The 22,526-nt window shown below is 44.2% G+C and overlaps 1 protein-coding gene across 1 annotated transcript in view; it reads left to right on the top strand.

Moving 5' to 3' along the window:
- The window catches only part of KIAA0825 (KIAA0825 ortholog), a 286,762-nt gene that overhangs the window by 115,381 nt on the left and 148,855 nt on the right, over positions 1-22,526 (top strand). The window contains exons 14-16 of the mRNA XM_075271661.1: positions 10,192-10,383; positions 14,306-14,527; positions 16,250-16,658. Coding sequence (XP_075127762.1) covers positions 10,192-10,383; positions 14,306-14,527; positions 16,250-16,658 — 823 coding nt within the window. The remainder of the gene's footprint in view (positions 1-10,191; positions 10,384-14,305; positions 14,528-16,249; positions 16,659-22,526) is intronic.

The following is a 22,526-nucleotide window of genomic DNA, read 5'->3' as shown; positions in this document are numbered from 1 at the left end:
CGCTACATTTCACTGACGGCACACTGGGTGAATGTAGTTGAGGCTGGGACTGCTTCCCAAACTGGCCCGGTGTACCTCGTCTCCCCGCCTAACATTCCTGGCAGGGACACGAGAAGAACACCCCCCTCCTCCTCCTCCTCTACCGCCTCCTCCTCCGCCACCGCCTCCTCCTCCGCCACCGCCTCCTCCTCCGCTGTTAGATTGACCCCAGCTACGAGTTGGAAACGTTGCAGCACTGGCGTTGGTAGACGTCAGCAGGCTGTGCTGAAGCTGATCAGCTTGGGGGACAGACAGCACACTGCCTCCGAGGTGAGGGATGCCCTCCTCGATGAGACGGCAATATGGTTTGAGCCGCTGCACCTGGGCCCAGGCATGGTCGTTTGTGATAATGGCCGGAACCTGGTAGCAGCTCTGGAGCTTGCCGGACTCCAACATGTTCCATGCCTGGCCCACGTCTTCAACCTAGTGGTGCAACGTTTCCTAAAGAGCTACCCCAATGTTCCAGAGCTACTGGTGAAAGTGCGGCGCATGTGCGCCCACTTTCGCAAGTCGACAGTAGCCGCTGCTAGCTTAAAATCTCTCCAGCAACGCCTGCATGTGCCACAACACCGGCTTTTGTGCGACGTCCCCACACGCTGGAACTCAACGTTTCAGATGTTGAATAGAGTGGTTGAGCAGCAGAGACCTTTGATGGAATACCAGCTACAAAACCCTAGGGTGCCACAAAGTCAGCTGCCTCAGTTTCACATCCATGAGTGGCCATGGATGAGAGACCTTTGTGACATCCTACGGGTCTTTGAGGAGTCCACAAGGAGGGTGAGCTCTGAGGATGCGATGGTGAGCCTTACAATCCCGCTCTTGTGTGTTCTGAGAGAATCCCTGATTGACATCAGGGATAACTCAGATCACACAGAGGAGTTAGGGATAGCATCCGATCCGTCACAGCTGGAGAGTAGGTCCACACATCTGTCCGCTTCACTGCGTTTAATGGAGGAGGAGGAGGAGGAGGAGGAGGAAGAAGAGTTGTCCGATGATGTGATGGTGATACAGGAGGCTTCCGGGCAACTTCGAATCGTCCCATTGTTGCAGCGCGGATGGGTAGACATGGAGGATGAGGAGGAAATGGAGATTGAACTTTCCGGTGGGACCAGAGGAGTCATGCCAACTAACACTGTGGCAGACATGGCTGAGTTCATGTTGGGGTGCTTTACAACCGACAAGCGTATTGTCAAAATCATGGAGGACAACCAGTACTGGATCTTTGCTATCCTTGACCCCCGGTATAAAAACAACATCTCGTCTTTTATTCCGGTAGAGGGGAGGGCCAATCGCATCAATGCTTGCCACAGGCAATTGGTGCAGAATATGATGGAGATGTTTCCAGCATGTGACGTTGGCGGCAGGGAGGGCAGTTCCTCCAGTAGGCAACCAAGTTCTCACCGGTCCACACAAACGAGGGGCACACTGTCTAAGGTCTGGGACACCTTGATGGCACCCCCTCGCCAAAGTGCCGCCACGGAGGGTCCTAGTGTCACCAGGCGTGAGAAGTATAGGCGCATGTTGCGGGAATACCTTTCCGACCACAGCCCTGTCCTCTCCGACCCCTCTGCGCCCTACACGTATTGGGTGTCGAAGTTGGACCTGTGGCTTGAACTTGCCCTATATGCCTTGGAGGTGCTGTCCTGTCCTGCCGCCAGCGTCCTATCTGAGAGGGTGTTCAGTGCAGCCGGTGGCATCATCACTGACAAGCGCACCCGTCTGTCAGCTGAGAGTGCCGACCGGCTCACTTTGATAAAAATGAACCACCACTGGGTAGAGCCGTCATTTTTGTGCCCACCTGTGTAAAGCACCCCAACATGAAACTCCATGTCTGTACTCAACCTCTCCAATTCCTCCGCATCCTCATACTCATCCACCATAAGCGTTGCACAAGTCTGCTAATACTAGGCTCCCTCCAACATGATTTCCCCCAACTCTGCTGGTTAGAGGCTCCCTCCACCCTGATTTCCACCAACTCTGCTGGTTAGAGGCTCCCTCCACCCTGCTTTCCCACAACTCTGCTGGTTAGAGGCTCCTTCCACCATGAATTTGCCCAAACTGGGCTGTTTAGAGGCTCCCTCCACCATGAATTGGTCCAAACTGGGCTGTTTAGAGGCTCCCTCCACCATGAATTTGCCCAAACTGGGCTGTTTAGAGGCTCCCTCCACCATGAATTGGTCCAAACTGGGTTTTTTAGAGGCTCCCTCCACCATTAATTGGTCCAAACTGGGCTGGTTAGAGGCTCCCTCCACCATGAATTTGCCCAAACTGGGCTGTTTAGAGGCTCCCTCCACCATGAATTTGCCCAAACTGGGCTGGTTAGAGGCTCCCTCCACCATGAATTGGTCCAAACTGGGTTTTTTAGAGGCTCCCTCCACCATTAATTGGTCCAAACTGGGCTGGTTAGAGGCTCCCTCCACCATGAATTTGCCCAAACTGGGCTGTTTAGAGGCTCCCTCCACCATGAATTTGCCCAAACTGGGCTGGTTAGAGGCTCCCTCCACCATGAATTGGTCCAAACGGGTTTTTAGAGGCTCCCTTCACCATGAATTGGTCCAAACTTGGCTGTTTAGAGGCTCCCTCCACCATGAATTGGTCCAAACTTGGCTGTTTAGAGGCTCCCTCCACCATGAATTGGTCCAAACTGGGTTTTTTAGAGGCTCCCTCCACCATGAATTTGCCCAAACTGGGCTGTTTAGAGGCTCCCTCCACCATGAATTTGCCCAAACTGGGCTGGTTAGAGGCTCCCTCCACCATGAATTGGTCCAAACGGGTTTTTAGAGGCTCCCTTCACCATGAATTGGTCCAAACTTGGCTGGTTAGAGGCTCCCTCCACCATTAATTGGTCCAAACTGGGCTGGTTAGAGGCTCCCTCCACCATGAATTGGTCCAAACTGGGGTTTTTAGAGGCTCCCTCCACCATGAATTGGTCCAAACTTGGCTGTTTAGAGGCTCCCTCCACCATTAATTGGTCCAAACTGGGCTGGTTAGAGGCTCCCTCCACCATTAATTGGTCCAAACTGGGCTGGTTAGAGGCTCCCTCCACCATTAATTGGTCCAAACTGGGCTGGTTAGAGGCTCCCTCCACCATGAATTTGCCCAAACTGGGCTGTTTAGAGGCTCCCTCCACCATGAATTTGCCCAAACTGGGCTGTTTAGAGGCTCCCTCCACCATGAATTGGTCCAAACTGGGTTTTTTAGAGGCTCCCTCCACCATGAATTGGTCCAAACTGGGCTGGTTAGAGGCTCCCTCCACCATGAATTGGTCCAAACTGGGGTGGTTAGAGGCTCCCTCCACCATTAATTGGTCCAAACTGGGCTGGTTAGAGGCTCCCTCCACCATGAATTGGTCCAAACGGGTTTTTAGAGGCTCCCTTCACCATGAATTGGTCCAAACTTGGCTGTTTAGAGGCTCCCTCCACCATGAATTGGTCCAAACTTGGCTGTTTAGAGGCTCCCTCCACCATGAATTGGTCCAAACTGGGGTGGTTAGAGGCTCCCTCCACCATTAATTGGTCCAAACTGGGCTGGTTAGAGGCTCCCTCCACCATTAATTGGTCCAAACTGGGCTGGTTAGAGGCTCCCTCCACCATGAATTTGCCCAAACTGGGCTGTTTAGAGGCTCCCTCCACCATGAATTTGCCCAAACTGGGCTGTTTAGAGGCTCCCTCCACCATGAATTGGTCCAAACTGGGTTTTTTAGAGGCTCCCTCCACCATGAATTGGTCCAAACTGGGCTGGTTAGAGGCTCCCTCCACCATGAATTGGTCCAAACTGGGGTGGTTAGAGGCTCCCTCCACCATTAATTGGTCCAAACTGGGCTGGTTAGAGGCTCCCTCCACCATTAATTGGTCCAAACTGGGCTGGTTAGAGGCTCCCTCCACCATGAATTTGCCCAAACTGGGCTGTTTAGAGGCTCCCTCCACCATGAATTTGCCCAAACTGGGCTGGTTAGAGGCTCCCTCCACCATGAATTGGTCCAAACTGGGGTTTTTAGAGGCTCCCTCCACCATGATTTGGTCCAAACTTGGCTGTTTAGAGGCTCCCTCCACCATGAATTGGTCCAAACTGGGGTGGTTAGAGGCTCCCTCCACCATTAATTGGTCCAAACTGGGCTGGTTAGAGGCTCCCTCCACCATTAATTGGTCCAAACTGGGCTGGTTAGAGGCTCCCTCCACCATGAATTTGCCCAAACTGGGCTGGTTAGAGGCTCCCTCCACCATGAATTGGTCCAAACTGGGGTGGTTAGAGGCTCCCTCCACCATTAATTGGTCCAAACTGGGCTGGTTAGAGGCTCCCTCCACCATTAATTGGTCCAAACTGGGCTGGTTAGAGGCTCCCTCCACCATTAATTGGTCCAAACTGGGCTGGTTAGAGGCTCCCTCCACCATTAATTGGTCCAAACTGGGCTGGTTAGAGGCTCCCTCCACCATTAATTGGTCCAAACTGGGCTGGTTAGAGGCTCCCTCCACCATGAATTTGCCCAAACTGGGCTGTTTAGAGGCTCCCTCCACCATGAATTTGCCCAAACTGGGCTGTTTAGAGGCTCCCTCCACCATGAATTGGTCCAAACTGGGTTTTTTAGAGGCTCCCTCCACCATGAATTGGTCCAAACTGGGCTGGTTAGAGGCTCCCTCCACCATGAATTGGTCCAAACTGGGGTGGTTAGAGGCTCCCTCCACCATTAATTGGTCCAAACTGGGCTGGTTAGAGGCTCCCTCCACCATGAATTGGTCCAAACGGGTTTTTAGAGGCTCCCTTCACCATGAATTGGTCCAAACTTGGCTGTTTAGAGGCTCCCTCCACCATGAATTGGTCCAAACTTGGCTGTTTAGAGGCTCCCTCCACCATGAATTGGTCCAAACTGGGGTGGTTAGAGGCTCCCTCCACCATTAATTGGTCCAAACTGGGCTGGTTAGAGGCTCCCTCCACCATTAATTGGTCCAAACTGGGCTGGTTAGAGGCTCCCTCCACCATGAATTTGCCCAAACTGGGCTGTTTAGAGGCTCCCTCCACCATGAATTTGCCCAAACTGGGCTGTTTAGAGGCTCCCTCCACCATGAATTGGTCCAAACTGGGTTTTTTAGAGGCTCCCTCCACCATGAATTGGTCCAAACTGGGCTGGTTAGAGGCTCCCTCCACCATGAATTGGTCCAAACTGGGGTGGTTAGAGGCTCCCTCCACCATTAATTGGTCCAAACTGGGCTGGTTAGAGGCTCCCTCCACCATTAATTGGTCCAAACTGGGCTGGTTAGAGGCTCCCTCCACCATGAATTTGCCCAAACTGGGCTGTTTAGAGGCTCCCTCCACCATGAATTTGCCCAAACTGGGCTGGTTAGAGGCTCCCTCCACCATGAATTGGTCCAAACTGGGGTTTTTAGAGGCTCCCTCCACCATGATTTGGTCCAAACTTGGCTGTTTAGAGGCTCCCTCCACCATGAATTGGTCCAAACTGGGGTGGTTAGAGGCTCCCTCCACCATTAATTGGTCCAAACTGGGCTGGTTAGAGGCTCCCTCCACCATTAATTGGTCCAAACTGGGCTGGTTAGAGGCTCCCTCCACCATGAATTTGCCCAAACTGGGCTGGTTAGAGGCTCCCTCCACCATGAATTGGTCCAAACTGGGGTGGTTAGAGGCTCCCTCCACCATTAATTGGTCCAAACTGGGCTGGTTAGAGGCTCCCTCCACCATTAATTGGTCCAAACTGGGCTGGTTAGAGGCTCCCTCCACCATTAATTGGTCCAAACTGGGCTGGTTAGAGGCTCCCTCCACCATGAATTTGCCCAAACTGGGCTGTTTAGAGGCTCCCTCCACCATGAATTTGCCCAAACTGGGCTGGTTAGAGGCTCCCTCCACCATGAATTTGCCCAAACTGGGCTGGTTAGAGGCTCCCTCCACCATGAATTGGTCCAAACTGGGGTTTTTAGAGGCTCCCTCCACCATGAATTGGTCCAAACTTGGCTGTTTAGAGGCTCCCTCCACCATGAATTGGTCCAAACTGGGGTGGTTAGAGGCTCCCTCCACCATTAATTGGTCCAAACTGGGCTGGTTAGAGGCTCCCTCCACCATTAATTGGTCCAAACTGGGCTGGTTAGAGGCTCCCTCCACCATGAATTTGCCCAAACTGGGCTATTTAGAGGCTCCCTCCACCATGAATTGGTCCAAACTGGGTTTTTTAGAGGCTCCCTCCACCATGAATTGGTCCAAACTGGGCTGGTTAGAGGCTCCCTCCACCATGAATTGGTCCAAACTGGGGTGGTTAGAGGCTCCCTCCACCATTAATTGGTCCAAACTGGGCTGGTTAGAGGCTCCCTCCACCATTAATTGGTCCAAACTGGGCTGGTTAGAGGCTCCCTCCACCATTAATTGGTCCAAACTGGGCTGGTTAGAGGCTCCCTCCACCATGAATTTGCCCAAACTGGGCTGTTTAGAGGCTCCCTCCACCATGAATTTGCCCAAACTGGGCTGGTTAGAGGCTCCCTCCACCATGAATTTGCCCAAACTGGGCTGGTTAGAGGCTCCCTCCACCATGAATTGGTCCAAACTGGGGTTTTTAGAGGCTCCCTCCACCATGAATTGGTCCAAACTTGGCTGTTTAGAGGCTCCCTCCACCATGAATTGGTCCAAACTGGGGTGGTTAGAGGCTCCCTCCACCATTAATTGGTCCAAACTGGGCTGGTTAGAGGCTCCCTCCACCATTAATTGGTCCAAACTGGGCTGGTTAGAGGCTCCCTCCACCATGAATTTGCCCAAACTGGGCTGTTTAGAGGCTCCCTCCACCATGAATTTGCCCAAACTGGGCTGTTTAGAGGCTCCCTCCACCATGAATTGGTCCAAACTGGGTTTTTTAGAGGCTCCCTCCACCATGAATTGGTCCAAACTGGGCTGGTTAGAGGCTCCCTCCACCATGAATTGGTCCAAACTGGGGTGGTTAGAGGCTCCCTCCACCATTAATTGGTCCAAACTGGGCTGGTTAGAGGCTCCCTCCACCATTAATTGGTCCAAACTGGGCTGGTTAGAGGCTCCCTCCACCATGAATTTGCCCAAACTGGGCTGTTTAGAGGCTCCCTCCACCATGAATTTGCCCAAACTGGGCTGGTTAGAGGCTCCCTCCACCATGAATTGGTCCAAACTGGGGTTTTTAGAGGCTCCCTCCACCATGAATTGGTCCAAACTTGGCTGTTTAGAGGCTCCCTCCACCATGAATTGGTCCAAACTGGGGTGGTTAGAGGCTCCCTCCACCATTAATTGGTCCAAACTGGGCTGGTTAGAGGCTCCCTCCACCATTAATTGGTCCAAACTGGGCTGGTTAGAGGCTCCCTCCACCATGAATTTGCCCAAACTGGGCTGGTTAGAGGCTCCCTCCACCATGAATTGGTCCAAACTGGGGTGGTTAGAGGCTCCCTCCACCATTAATTGGTCCAAACTGGGCTGGTTAGAGGCTCCCTCCACCATTAATTGGTCCAAACTGGGCTGGTTAGAGGCTCCCTCCACCATTAATTGGTCCAAACTGGGCTGGTTAGAGGCTCCCTCCACCATGAATTTGCCCAAACTGGGCTGTTTAGAGGCTCCCTCCACCATGAATTTGCCCAAACTGGGCTGGTTAGAGGCTCCCTCCACCATGAATTGGTCCAAACGGGTTTTTAGAGGCTCCCTTCACCATGAATTGGTCCAAACTTGGCTGTTTAGAGGCTCCCTGCACCATGAATTGGTCCAAACTTGGCTGTTTAGAGGCTCCCTCCACCATGAATTGGTCCAAACTGGGTTTTTTAGAGGCTCCCTCCACCATGAATTTGCCCAAACTGGGCTGTTTAGAGGCTCCCTCCACCATGAATTTGCCCAAACTGGGCTGGTTAGAGGCTCCCTCCACCATGAATTGGTCCAAACTGGGGTTTTTAGAGGCTCCCTCCACCATGAATTGGTCCAAACTTGGCTGTTTAGAGGCTCCCTCCACCATGAATTGGTCCAAACTGGGGTGGTTAGAGGCTCCCTCCACCATTAATTGGTCCAAACTGGGCTGGTTAGAGGCTCCCTCCACCATGAATTTGCCCAAACTGGGCTGTTTAGAGGCTCCCTCCACCATGAATTTGCCCAAACTGGGCTGGTTAGAGGCTCCCTCCACCATGAATTGGTCCAAACGGGTTTTTAGAGGCTCCCTTCACCATGAATTGGTCCAAACTTGGCTGTTTAGAGGCTCCCTCCACCATGAATTAGTCCAAACTTGGCTGTTTAGAGGCTCCCTCCACCATGAATTGGTCCAAACTGGGTTTTTTAGAGGCTCCCTCCACCATGAATTGGTCCAAACTTGGCTGTTTAGAGGCTCCCTCCACCATGAATTGGTCCAAACTGGGGTGGTTAGAGGCTCCCTCCACCATTAATTGGTCCAAACTGGGCTGGTTAGAGGCTCCCTCCACCATTAATTGGTCCAAACTGGGCTGGTTAGAGGCTCCCTCCACCATGAATTTGCCCAAACTGGGCTGTTTAGAGGCTCCCTCCACCATGAATTTGCCCAAACTGGGCTGTTTAGAGGCTCCCTCCACCATGAATTGGTCCAAACTGGGTTTTTTAGAGGCTCCCTCCACCATGAATTGGTCCAAACTGGGCTGGTTAGAGGCTCCCTCCACCATGAATTGGTCCAAACTGGGGTGGTTAGAGGCTCCCTCCACCATTAATTGGTCCAAACTGGGCTGGTTAGAGGCTCCCTCCACCATTAATTGGTCCAAACTGGGCTGGTTAGAGGCTCCCTCCACCATTAATTGGTCCAAACTGGGCTGGTTAGAGGCTCCCTCCACCATGAATTTGCCCAAACTGGGCTGTTTAGAGGCTCCCTCCACCATGAATTTGCCCAAACTGGGCTGGTTAGAGGCTCCCTCCACCATGAATTGGTCCAAACTGGGGTTTTTAGAGGCTCCCTCCACCATGAATTGGTCCAAACTTGGCTGTTTAGAGGCTCCCTCCACCATTAATTGGTCCAAACTGGGCTGGTTAGAGGCTCCCTCCACCATGAATTGGTCCAAACTGGGTTTTTTAGAGGCTCCCTCCACCATGAATTTGCCCAAACTGGGCTGTTTAGAGGCTCCCTCCACCATGAATTGGTCCAAACTGGGGTGGTTAGAGGCTCCCTCCACCATTAATTGGTCCAAACTGGGCTGGTTAGAGGCTCCCTCCACCATTAATTGGTCCAAACTGGGCTGGTTAGAGGCTCCCTCCACCATGAATTTGCCCAAACTGGGCTGGTTAGAGGCTCCCTCCACCATGAATTGGTCCAAACTGGGTTTTTTAGAGGCTCCCTCCACCATGAATTTGCCCAAACTGGGCTGGTTAGAGGCTCCCTCCACCATGAATTGGTCCAAACTGGGGTTTTTAGAGGCTCCCTCCACCATGAATTTGCCCAAACTCTGCTGGTTAGAGGCTCAATCCACCCTGATTTTCAAAACAAATGTTGGTGCCAACCTCAACTTACTACAAGGGCCAAATTCACTGCTGGTGACAAGCTCTCCTCACTGCAAGTGCCAAATACACATGTTTCAAGGTGTTTTCCTACTGTCAGAGAGGTGGTATTGAGTGTGTAAAGTGTGTAGTTGTTAGGCTGTGATGTTGGGGTAATAGAGGGTCTTTGGTGTGTTAGATGCCCCCAGACATGCTTCCCCTGCTGTCCCAGTGTCATTCCAGAGGTGTTGGCATCATTTCCTGGGGTGTCATAGTGGACTTGGTGACCCTCCAGACACGGATTTGGGTTTCCCCCTTAACGAGTATCTGTTCCCCATAGACTATAATGGGGTTCGAAACCCGTTCGAACACACGAACATTGAGCGGCTGTTCGAATCGAATTTCGAACCTCGAACATTTTAGTGTTCGCTCATCTCTACATCTGAGTGCTGTCTGTCCCCAATGGACTTCAATGGGTTCTGTTCCGATACCATGGGGGAGCAGGATAAGATTCTCTATAATAATCGGAATAAAATGGGACATCAGAGCCCCCAACAGGAGAGCCTCCGCCTGCACACGAGTGAGTGTGTATAAGGCCTAAGAGTAACAGAAAGAAATATTGTGCCATGTGTATGGAATACCTGCTATATGTACTATATTCAATGTGTGCTGAGAATACATCTAGAAATTGACTTTCATGGTGATAAATATTCTTTCTTTTAGTTACCAAGGTCCAAGTATTACATGATTTTAACCTGTTAATGCTGGAAGACGACAATGACAAGGGCATGAATGTCATAGAAATGATCCTCTGGGTCTTCTCTTATTGTTCTCTGTCACTTCAGTCTTTTACTGCCCTTTTGGAGAATTATATGGATCAAGAACAACTTTGGGATTCCTTATGCAACCAAACAGGTAAAGCAATAAATTGTTTGTATAATTGTCTTTTTTACTCCAATTGCAATACAAACACTATGAAAAATCTGGCAAAGCACTTTGTGTGAGACCAGCCTTAAAGGCGTGATCCCATGTGAATGTTAATGGCATGGTACCCCTCTCTATCATCTTCATATGTACTAAAAGGTCATTTAGACAAGGGTTGTTCTAAAGGAAAAATCCCTTTAGCCAATTCCCACTACAGGACATACTGCTAAAGGGCTTATCTACTTTCTAATATTGATGGCGTATCCACAGGATAGACTGTCAATCCCATTATTTGATCTGTGGGGTCCAGGCTGTCAGACTCCTTCAGATCAGCTGTTCCTGGACAAGAGCGCTCCATGTAATGTTTATATGTTGGCAGCCATACTCCTCACGCACCATATCATTTGCAGTGGCAGGTTTTGGTACTGCAGAGTTGTCCCATTGAAGTCTACAGGGCATCGCTGCAGTACCTAAAGCCACCACTACAAATTGTACAGTGAGTGAGCTGCGCGGCTCCTGGCATGTAAAGATTACCATGATCCACACTATCTAGGAACAGCTGATCTGCAGGAGTATCGGTAAGTTAGTATTGGTTTATACTATCTGCCCAGCACTATTGGCACTGGGTGTCAACTGTAGCCGTGATCGTGTCCAGTTAACCCTTTAGATGTTGCATGAAGAAAGTGAATGTGACATCTAAGGGAATTATTAATGTTTGTGCCCCCTTCCCTAATTATTGTCCCAACAAAGTTTCCAGTTACGAATTTCTGATGTGTTGTCAGGATGTGATTTACCAGACTGCTGCTCTCGTGTAGAGCTCATTTGCAAAGATGCCCGGAGTTGGAGCCTTTACGATTTGTTATTAATAACCTAATGTGAGAATAGGATGGCAACAGTGCAATCTTGAATAGCCTTCAAACAGTAACATGTTTGGAATTTACGTATCTTTTATAGGTCATATTTAAAGAATTACATTGCATTGAATTGCTATTTCAGAAGGGGAGGAGGTCAAAATACCTCCAGATATGAGATTAAAAGTCATGAAAAGTTACTCCAAAATGGTACCAACATAAACTAAAGCTCAACTTACAAAAAATAAGCCCCACACAGCTTTGTCGAGTGAAAAATAAAAACTTATAGCCCTCAGAATAGGGTGACAGTAAAACAAATTTTATGAAGAAAACCTGTGGCATGAAAAAAAGTTGAATTGCTGTTATTTATCCGTCCTACCCTCAAAGACGTAAGAAAATGTAAATGAATCAATAGTATGTATGAAAGTGATGCTATTGATAAATACAATTGATCAACCTCCCCCACCCCGCCATCATGGAGTGTCAACAAAATACTTTAAAATTACCTTAAACTGGGCATAGACATACAATATAGGTTACAGATACTTCAATCGTCACTTAACCCTTGAGGAAACAAAAGTATGAACAAGGAAAAATCCTTATTGATCCTATAGATATGTCAAACAAATATCTTCTTTTAGGCTAAAGCCCCATGTTGCGGAAACTCAGCTTTTTTTTAAATTTACTTTCATAAAAGTTCCACGACCACTTTCGAGTGTTCGGTACAGTTTTCTGTTGTCTCTTTCCGCAGTGATAATGCACTTCTTGAAATTTTGTCAAGTGGCACAACTTTTTCATTCTCCAATGACGCATAAGTCATAGTATGAGTGAGAGGATCTGTTAAAATGACCAACGTTTCCATCTGCATGCAACGCGCATGCCAGAAACAAGTCCGTCAGAGATGTAGAGTTGAGATACAGCAGCTGTCACAGAACTAGAAAATGCAAAACGGCACAACTCCAGTTTACTGTGAGTCAAACACGGGGCTCGATGAGAGGGGAGAACATAAAACACAGTCTAATTTACAAGAGATGCAAACCCAGATGGCTTGCAGTGTGTTAACTTTAGCAGAAAGCATGCTGTTACATGTCAGCCCTTCAGTTCAGTATTTTAATTGGCATTTATACAGTGTATGTTTTCAGCTGTGCTGTGGTGCATAATCTATAGGTGTGTATATATAGTAAACTATGGAGAAGTGACAATTAGATCGCACTTTACAGGGTTGGGAGACCAGCTATTTATGGACGATAACTCATTGGACATATTTTTGGATTGGATATGCCAATTCCACTGCAATTGTGAAATAACTTCACCCTGGAAACTGTTATTTACTGAATACTAATAGCTTTATTTATAAGCAGAAATAACAAGATACATTTACATTGAAAATTTGTTACAATTATGATCAGTAGCATTCTGTTAACTTTATCTTAGGGATAGAATGATATATATATATATATATATATATATATATATATATATATATATATATATATATATATATAGCTATATATATATATATGTATATGTATATATATATATATATATATATATATATATATATATATATTCACATCCATGCAGTTTTTAGTCTTTTTTTTTGTTGTTAAAGGGAATGTTTTGTGTATTTATCTTTTAGTTCATTAAAGGGATTGTCCCATGGAATACACTTATTGTATGTTCTATCCACAGTGTTAGTCTCCATTCAGATCTTGTTCTTTTACATCTGTTTAACAGATCACTTTAACAGATGCAAATGAATGGTCATCCGCTTGCATAGACATCAATGTTGAAAAAAAACGACAAAAAATGAATCCATTTCTATACATTTTTTAGACTGACACAAAAGCAGGGTATACTACATTTTTGTAGTAAACAGATCCACAATGTAACATTGGCGTTTATGTAAACAGACGTTTGTGTCCATATTTATGTATCTGATTTTTTTTTGCATCCGTTAAACTGTTCTACTAAACAGATGTAAAAACCATGATCTGAATGGAGCCTTAACCAGAAGCAGGCAGCTCTGTTCTCTGTCTAGTGGCCAGGCTGGGTTTCTTCAGATCAGCTCCAGGGCTGTAGAGTTTGGAGCTAGAGCTAGTTTTGGGTGGAGTCCAAGTTAGGGTCCATTCACACAGAAGAAAATGGTGCTTTATTTGGCACTGAATTTTGCACACTTAAAAAAAAAGCCTCAAATTGATTTCAATGAGTTCTGATAACTTTTTTTTCCACTAGTAGAATTTTCCATTATGAAAAAAAGCCTCCCATTGATTTCAATGGATTCCACTAGCTTTTTTTTTTTCCACTAGTGGACAAAAAAAAAAAATCTAGCGACACCCATTGAAGTCAATGTGAGGCTTTTTTTTTCATTGTGGAAAATTCAGCGCCAAATAAAGCGCCATTTTCCTCCTCCATCGTTTATTGCTTATGTATTTTCATAGAAATTCAATTGCTAGGAATCGGTGCAGGGGTTGGAGTCAGTGTCAGTACTTTAGCCTACAGAATCCAAAGCCTTGAGCTGCTGTTCAAATGAGCTGCAGTGACTCTGCTCAGCCACTACACAGAAAACCAAGCTGTCTGCTTCCAGTTCCATTCTCTGTGAATGTTCCAGTGCTGGTAGCTACTGTGATCAGCTGATTGGTGAATGTTGCGGTTGTCAAATCTCCCACCATTCTGATATTGATGGCCTAATCTAAAAATAGGTCATCACTATCTATAGCCCTGAAACCCCTTTTAGTAACATAACCTTTACTAATACTCCTATACCAACTATTGAATTGCTTCTTCTCAGTTGACTAATAAGTACTTGTGTTTCCGTCTTCACATTATTAATAATAGTTCATTATTCTCCGTGGCTGGAGACCTATCACTTATTTGTCTCTTGCTGCATCAATGTTGAGCTATTAATAAAAAACTGTACTTTGTCTGGGAATATGTACAACTAAAATCTGCATAAAGTTTATGTGTAATGATTCAGTTTTTAAATATTTTTAGATAATTTATGTATAAAAAAAATATAATATATTTTTTTTTGCTTAATATCACTCTAATCTACTTGCTAGTGCATATCAGCAGAAATACAGTGTTAAGATATTTGAGAAGAACCTTAGTAAGATCGGTGCGAGGCTTGGTGAACCAGGTTACATCATTCATCAGTTCCAGTGAGCCCACCAACCATTCTGTCTCCAGTTCACATCTTCATAGTTATCCTGATGTCTTGCTTAAAGCTGTACCGGAAAAATGGAACTTTACCAACTCAAGAGAGTCCACAAAGTGCCCAAAAAGTAAGTATCTGCCTAATTAACAATACACAATATTAAAGCATTTACCGTATATACTCGAGTATAAGCCGAATTTTTCAACACAGTTTTTGTGCTGAAAAAGGCCCCCGCAGTTTATACTCGAGTCAAACAAAAAAAAATAATTTTTTTTTATTTATTTTTTTTTTGGGGGGGGGGGAGGGGGTGTCTATGACCAGCCGCAATAATAATGTATACAATCTCCCATAAAATAGTGAACAAAAAAGAAGCTGTAAAAAAATATAATAAAAAAATAAAGTAAATAAAAGTTCTAAATCCATCCTTTCCCTACAGTACGTATAAAAGTAGAATATGACTGTGAAACACATACACATTAGGTATCCCTGTGTCTGAAAGTGCCCGGTCTACTGAATATAGGGTATCTGCAGTGCTCCTGTTCCGTCAGGAAGGGGTTAATAGGAGCACTGCAGATACTCTATATTCAGCCAGGCTGAATTCCAAGTGGGGGAAAAAAAAACTCAGTCCTCAAGTTCAGGGAAGGGGCAAATGGACAGACAACCAAAACACCCCCTCCCCTTCCCCAGCACCCAGCATCTACTGCACCCAAAAACTCAGACCATTTTAATTTTTGAAATTTTCCAGTAGCTGCTGCATTTCCCCGTAGGCTTATACTCGAGTCAATAAGTTTTCCCAGTTTTTTTGTGGTAAAATTAGGGGCCTCGGCTTATATTCAGGTTGGCTTATACTCGAGTATATACGGTAGTCTCCCCCCTCCTTGCAATAAAAATACATATAAAACACATTAAGTATCCCTGTGTCTGAAATGAACTGAACTATATAAAAATATTAGAATATAGTGACATTATTTTTATTTTTCAAAGTTTAGAATATTGCCGAGCAGTAAATGCTATAAAATTAAAACTAGCATATTTGCAATTTCCAATTCTACCATATTGTGATTTTTTTTCCACTTCCAGTAAATCATTCAGAATATTAAATTGCGCCATTATGAAGTACAATTTGTCCTACGAAAAATAATCCCTCATAAAACATAAAATGTTATAGCTTGTTGAAGGTGGATAGTTAAAAAAAAAAAGAAAATGGCTGTGATGGGAAGGGGTTAAATCTTGGCACCTTCTTTTTAATAAAGTAAATACTGTGACTTGTTGTAATACCGCACACAGCCCATGGAAATGGAGATGTTTGGGGGGAAAAAAGCTGGAAATTTTTATAATCTCATATATCCCCTTTAAGAATAGCTAAACAATACTTTTTTCAGTTGTCTATATAGAGTTCTATATCAGTTAATAAAGTAAATAGTAGCGGGCCACAATAGAAAACTCGACTTATGAAGGGGAGTATTTAAAGGGAACCTTTAGTTTTAGGGCCACTTTACTACTACATGTTCCTATGCAGCTGTCCGTAGGCCCCTACTTACATTGGCTCTTGCCAGAAAGTAGATTAAAAAGTTGGATATACAAAATAAGGTCAATCTCCAAAAAAAGTCCGCATGCCAAGTATATTCTTCATGAATACTAAAAGAAACATCCGCAACCACATATTTAATGGAGCTATATAGCATTTAATATTAAATAAACCCACCATAAGTTATTTGGAGTTGAATATTGTTAAAAAGTAGACCCAGATAGTGGGCAAAGTTTACCTTACATTCATGAAACGTAGGCTCTTGAGTTACCAGAACATGGCAGCGACATATTATTATTTTTTTTCTTTTTCCTGTTAAAGACGTTACAAGATTGACAGCTGAAGCCGTCTCCATTGTGATCAGCAAGCTACCTTCAGTAATTGCGTGCCTGCCTCCCCCAATAAAGTACTTCTACTCATTCTCAGAGAGAAAAATATCAGAGCAGTACTCTGGATGTAGAGATCTAGGTATGGTCGTATGGACCTTAATTGGTATTATTTGTCACATATTAGAAGATGGAAATGCCATAGAACAAATGACAGGTACCACATTGTCTCGCTGGAGTAATGAGAGGCTTGCTACAGTGTGTCGGTGCTTAGAAAAGACCATTGGATTGAAGACCAAAGACCCCAAGGCTGACAGCCAAAGTGTATTTGAAGATATTGAGAGACATCGACCAAAGTGGATTGAGAGCCAATTAAGAAAAGCTAAAGATCTAAGTTCAACCAGGTAAGAAACTATATAGATAAACATCTATCTGTGTATATGGCTTTACTGAAGGTGCTCTCGTAGCAGCAATACCTCTATTATATGATGCAAGATTTAAAAGGGTTTGCAGGAATTAGACCATAGTACATTGTCCTCAACCTTTGAACTAGGTAGTCTTGGTTTTCCAATGTTTGATTTCCTTTTGTGCTGATATCCTGGAAATTGTCCCAGAATTATTGGTATAACTGTACTTAGCAGATTGGATGTTGCGTGGCCCCCTAAAAATCTGGATATGTTCTGTATTGCAGTACTATAGTGACTCACCTCAGGATGATAAAAGCCAGGGATCCGGTTGAATTGTTGGTCAGTAATATATCAGTAGCAGCCAGTCGTAGTTTACACCAATCAGCCATAACATTAAAGCCAGGTGAGATGGTTAAGATCTTATTACAATGGCACCTTTCAAGGAGAGGAATATATTAAGCTGCAAGAGAACACTCAGTTCATGAAATTTATATATTGGAATCTGGAAAATGATAAGTATAAGGATCTATGGATGGCTATATGACTATATCAGAGCATCTCCAAAATGGCAGGTTTTGTGGGGTGTTCTCTGTATGCAATGGTAAGGATATGTAAGGATCCGAGCAATTTTGATGGGGGCCAAATCAAGATGACTAGATGACTATATCAGAGCTTCTCTTAAACAATTGGTCTTATGGGGTGTTCCCTGTATGGAGCGGTTACTACCTACCAAAATAGTCCAAGGAACCACAAGGTGATCTGGCAAACAGGATCATGGATGACCAAGGTGTATTATGTAAGAGCTACTGTGAAGCAATGTTGTGATACAGTAGTTTAAGATTAGAATAGGGAAAGATTCCATCATGAAGTACCTTTATTGTTACATATCTGCATGTTAAGGTGATGTTGGATAGTTTAATAATATGTCACAAGTGGTCTGGGGTCTACCATGCAGGTGATGGGCAGAATACACATGAGCTGTCTAGTTGGTGGTCAGTTTGGATTTTACAAGGTACGTGGCTGTGATACTTCTTACTATGTTAGATCATAGTAATTATTCACAGTATAATGTGTAAAGATCTGTCATAATTGATTTTTATTTGACTGTCTTAATTGACTTCTGAGAATTTCTGTCTATCATAAATTTGCAGTTTTGCTAGAATACTGTTATTCAGAATTTAGCAAGAGTTGTGCCTTAGGATTTGTAGAGAACTGTCCTTATTTCTATGCTGTCTTAAGTACTGTTCATAGAATTACAATACTTCATGAAAACATCTTCATTTAGCCATTTGTTGCAAAATAAGACCTTTAATATGGCTTGGCACTCTCTTACCTGAGGCACAGGTGGATTTCTAGATCACTGACAACGTACAATTTAATAGATAAAGAAGCCGCAGAAAACATTGGCCGATGCGACTTGCTGTCAGTTTAATGAGTGCCAAAGAACATCACTGGTAACAGTGAGAATGCCAGCTGACCCCCCCTTTAATACATAAGCTTCATTTTGTTTTAGGGAGCACAGCTTGAATGCTAGAATTGCTTGACTACAACAGGTAGGTAGGTGTATATCTTACAATATCTAAATATATCAGAAGAGTGGAAATTGTCTATATAAAGATATAAGGAAGTAGAAGTTCACTTGAGACTAGGCTTGTCATAATCTTAGTATAGTGGGATAATATAGGGGGGGCAACACAGTGGCTCAGTGGTTAGCACTGCAGCCTTGCAGCACTGGAGTCCTGAGCTCGAATCCCGCCAGGGATTCCAGGGACAACACCTGCAAGGAGTTTGTATGTTCTCCCCCTGTTTGCATAGATTTCCTCCCATTCTACAAAGACATACTTATAGGTAAAAAAAAAAAAAAAAAGTACATTGTGATCCCTATATGGGGCTCACAATCTATATTTAAAAAAAATAAAATAAAAAATAATCTTAGGATAGCACATTTAAAAAAAAAAAGCAGAATTCTTTACTGAACTGTAAGAGTGGTCACTTAAAGAAAAAGAAGAATAAGAAGTGCTTCTTGTGCTGCATTGTACGAGAGGTTGTATCTTGATGGATCCAGAACAAGAACTCAAAACAAGTTCCTTATAAAGTAAAAGAATTGAAAATTCATCTGAGCAACGCTGACCAAAGAAATCCTGAATCATGTGTGAAGATCTAGTAATATACAGAAGCCAGAGACACGTCTTTGTTAGACATTGCGGATACAAGTAATTCCGCTGACGGAGTGACCAGTGCCGCTAGAGAGGTTTTTCTTCTATATTAGGCTATATACACACACCTGCTTTTTTTTTGTGGACAGCATAGTCATTCAAATGTCTGCGTCTGTTTTTCACAGACTGTGGATCTGCAAAAAAAAAAAAAAAAAAAAAAAAGAAATATTAAGCAATTTTTTTAAATTCACACTAATGAAAGCCTTTAGGTGCATGAAAAAAACCCGTATGACATCCATGTGTCGATGCATCCATCCATTTTTCACAGACCCAGAGACATTGAAAAATACAGTTAAATGTTTAAAAAAAAGTTGAAAGTGTGAGTAACGGATCAAACATGGACAGCACAAAATAGCGTGATGGGCGGTATTATTGAATAGCACAGGCTTCACACGTCCGCGAAATGCATCGGAAGCACAAGGTTATAATCTATAGGGTCCTAGTGGGTGGTTAGTAATAAAAGATCTGCATATCTTCCTCAGCCTTTAGTGCATAGTTTCTTTTTCCGGATCACATTGCCTGAATCGTGGTACAGTACATTGCATTTGTAAATGATCCCTTTTTATCCCCCATCATCCTACAAATGAAGGACATACGGTGAGCACATCAATTATTATATACAGTAATATGTTATATAATGCAGTATAATACGATAAAATGTTTTGAGATAGGAGTAGAGACAGACTTAATAAAGTGATGACCTCTGCGGCGCACTGAATTTTAAGTACTTCAGTTTAGATGTGACTTTGACTTGTACCGAGAGACAAAACACACACCTTCCCCCTGTATAAAGTGGCAGCTGTATGTACCGCCTGTCTTGTACACTGCCTGAAAACATTACTATTCATTAAAATAACCTTCACTACAAAGTAACACCCAGGCTGTAAACAGTCATCTTGTATTTTCGAGAACATGCTGCCCAAAAAAAGTGAGGAAACGTCCGTCTTTGCAAAGTAATTTGTGGCGTTGAAGATTATTGTTTTTCATCATGGTGACCCTGACTTGGCTGGCTGGGTGCATGTACAGATTAAGATGAATGCAGTTATTCCTTGGCTGAGGGCTGCCTCTTTCAGGGCACATTCTCCCTAATGACATGATTGATAGGCTATACCAAATACAGAGAGGAACTCATTAATCATAGCACTGACTGAATCCAATCATCTGCTTCACCTGCAAAGTGATGGACAGGAAAGGATACATTTCGGGTGATACACTCCTTTGTCAGAGGGCCCTCAACTTTTTCAATGTCATCTTCACGTACACACATACAAAATCCTCTGATAAAATAAGGTGGTTTGTACCTGCCATGAAAAGAATAACATCGAATTGTCCTCCTAATGCTTACGGATTTGCAGAAGCTTCTAATTATATCCCAGACTGGTGGATTTTACTATCCGAAAGCTACAATTAAATGTTATAATAATGTCTGCTATTAGCCCCAATGGGAATGCTGGAAGTTTAGAAACAAGGCTTTACAATGGTCCTTTAAGTGACCTCTTAAAGTTTATTCCAACGGATAGAAAACCATTTCTGCTGAGGTCATCGGAGCAGATGTGCAATAATCGGCCGGCTATAAATATCAATCAGGGGATATCTAACACATGGCACACACGGCTTAACAGATACTGGCACCAGGGACCCAACTGATGACTACTTCTGCTTGGACCATTGTGTATTAGTAGTTACATCTATATAGGATAAAATGTATATCTGATTTACAGCATGGTATTCATGTCTAGATTTGCACATCCCACACATTAAGTCTATGTAACTATATTTTATGTGACATTTATTGTAAGTTATGCAGTGTAAGAAGCATTATATGTCTAGAAGATGCGGTGAGAATGCTGCTTACCCTGCCCACACATTGTGATCGACTGCTTGTAATCGGCTGTCAATCACTGATCGGCTGTCAAGTGTGGGCAGGGTAAGCTGGACTCTTAATTTCTTTGCTAGGAGTCCAGTCCTAAGATTGAATCTTTGTTTTCACTCCTGTAACACTTCTTCACTTCTTTAATAAAAAAAAAAAATCATACTCTAATACATATAAACCTATATAAAATCTATAATTCTATCCCTCCACCGCATGCTGCTTTCCTATAAGGCAGTGCATATCACCTGACAGGTAAAGTTTTATTGTTGCCAAGAAAATCCAGGAGCACTTGAGCTCTGCTGAAGCCCAGTCCCTGCGAAAAGCCTTTGACGACCCATTTCCAATCAAAAGCTCCTACAAACTGCTCACTTGGGGGAGGAGGAGGAGGGAATGTCCAGCTCCACCCTTTTGGCAATTATGTAATGGGGGGAGATTTATCAACTCTGCCCCATTTGACATGGGTTACATAATTTTGCAACCATTTCCCAAGAGTGTTGGCTACTATGCACTTTAAAGGGGTCCAAACCTCGATAGACATACTGTACAATACATTCAGGCTTTACAACCCAGTAAGTGAGGGATCAAATGTAATATAAAGTTCTGGGCTAATACAGTTCTCTGTACAGACTAAATTAAGAATACAGATATTTCTTATTCTAAAATGAGCAACAATTTAAAATGTAGATGAGAGGTAGATGTGAGATATCATGTATTATAATTCTTGTTTATTGACATACTGTATCATCATATCATGTAGCATTGTAAAACTGTTCTGAATACATAAATGTAGAAATCAGAATGAATATGTAAATATACAAGTGTTGTATGCACAAAGGCAATCTAGATTACTGTAGTGGGAAAGATAATACTAGCGCTTATGTCTATAAGATACCTGCCAGACCCTGTATCCACTTGATAAAGGGGCTTTTTTTTTACCCTGAAATGCTTTGTCTGTAGATTGTCTGACACCAGTGACCACTCATCTTGGCTGTAGAGATCCTCTTGCTATAACCCTTTAACCATCTCAAACTCAAACTACTGTTGTTACTATTGTGGGGAAGCTAGCAATGGTGCGGACCAAACCAGTCAGAGACAGGGACACAAAATCTGTAGCAAGCACGTTTATTTAGAAAAAACAGCAAAATAAATAAACCTTTACTTCAGGCACAAAATGAGCAAAATAAAATACAGCCTTAACGTCAGGCAAAAGAACGTGAAACAAAATCCTGCTCGTCTGAGCTCTAACCAAACAATAAGTACTAACTGTACATATAGCTTACTACCAGCCAAACAAATCAACAAAAGGAGCACAATACCATCTCAGCAGTCTCATAGTGTCAGGACAGACCCAGGCACTTCCTATCGCTCCCAGGATCTGCCATGAAGTGCAGGCTCTGCAGCCTTTTATGGCCCAGTAACGAGCCTGGGACCTACACCTGGGCTGAAGTCAATTCAAGACCTGCCCTGGACCACACATAGGTCAGAAATCTGGGGGAGATATACCAGGACTCCAGCACTCTACCTGTCACCTTCTCACACTATTCACAGTAACATCAGGTGAGAGGCCATCTGTATGTGTTTTCGCCAATAGGAGTGACCACTAGAGATGAGCAAGTAGTATTCGATCGAGTAGGTATTCGATCGAATAGTCGAATATTGAGGTCTACTCGAATCGAATTTCGAATTTTCGAATATTTCACAACTCGCTCATTTCTACCATATACGGTTTTTTTTTTTTTTTTAAATGCCTACGATGTCCTATTTCCGGTCCAACCT

This window comes from Leptodactylus fuscus, chromosome 1 (assembly GCF_031893055.1).
Source record: "Leptodactylus fuscus isolate aLepFus1 chromosome 1, aLepFus1.hap2, whole genome shotgun sequence".
NCBI lineage: Eukaryota > Metazoa > Chordata > Amphibia > Anura > Leptodactylidae > Leptodactylus > Leptodactylus fuscus.
The sequence above is the reverse complement of the archived record's forward strand: the minus strand, read 5'-3'. Positions and strand labels throughout refer to the sequence as shown.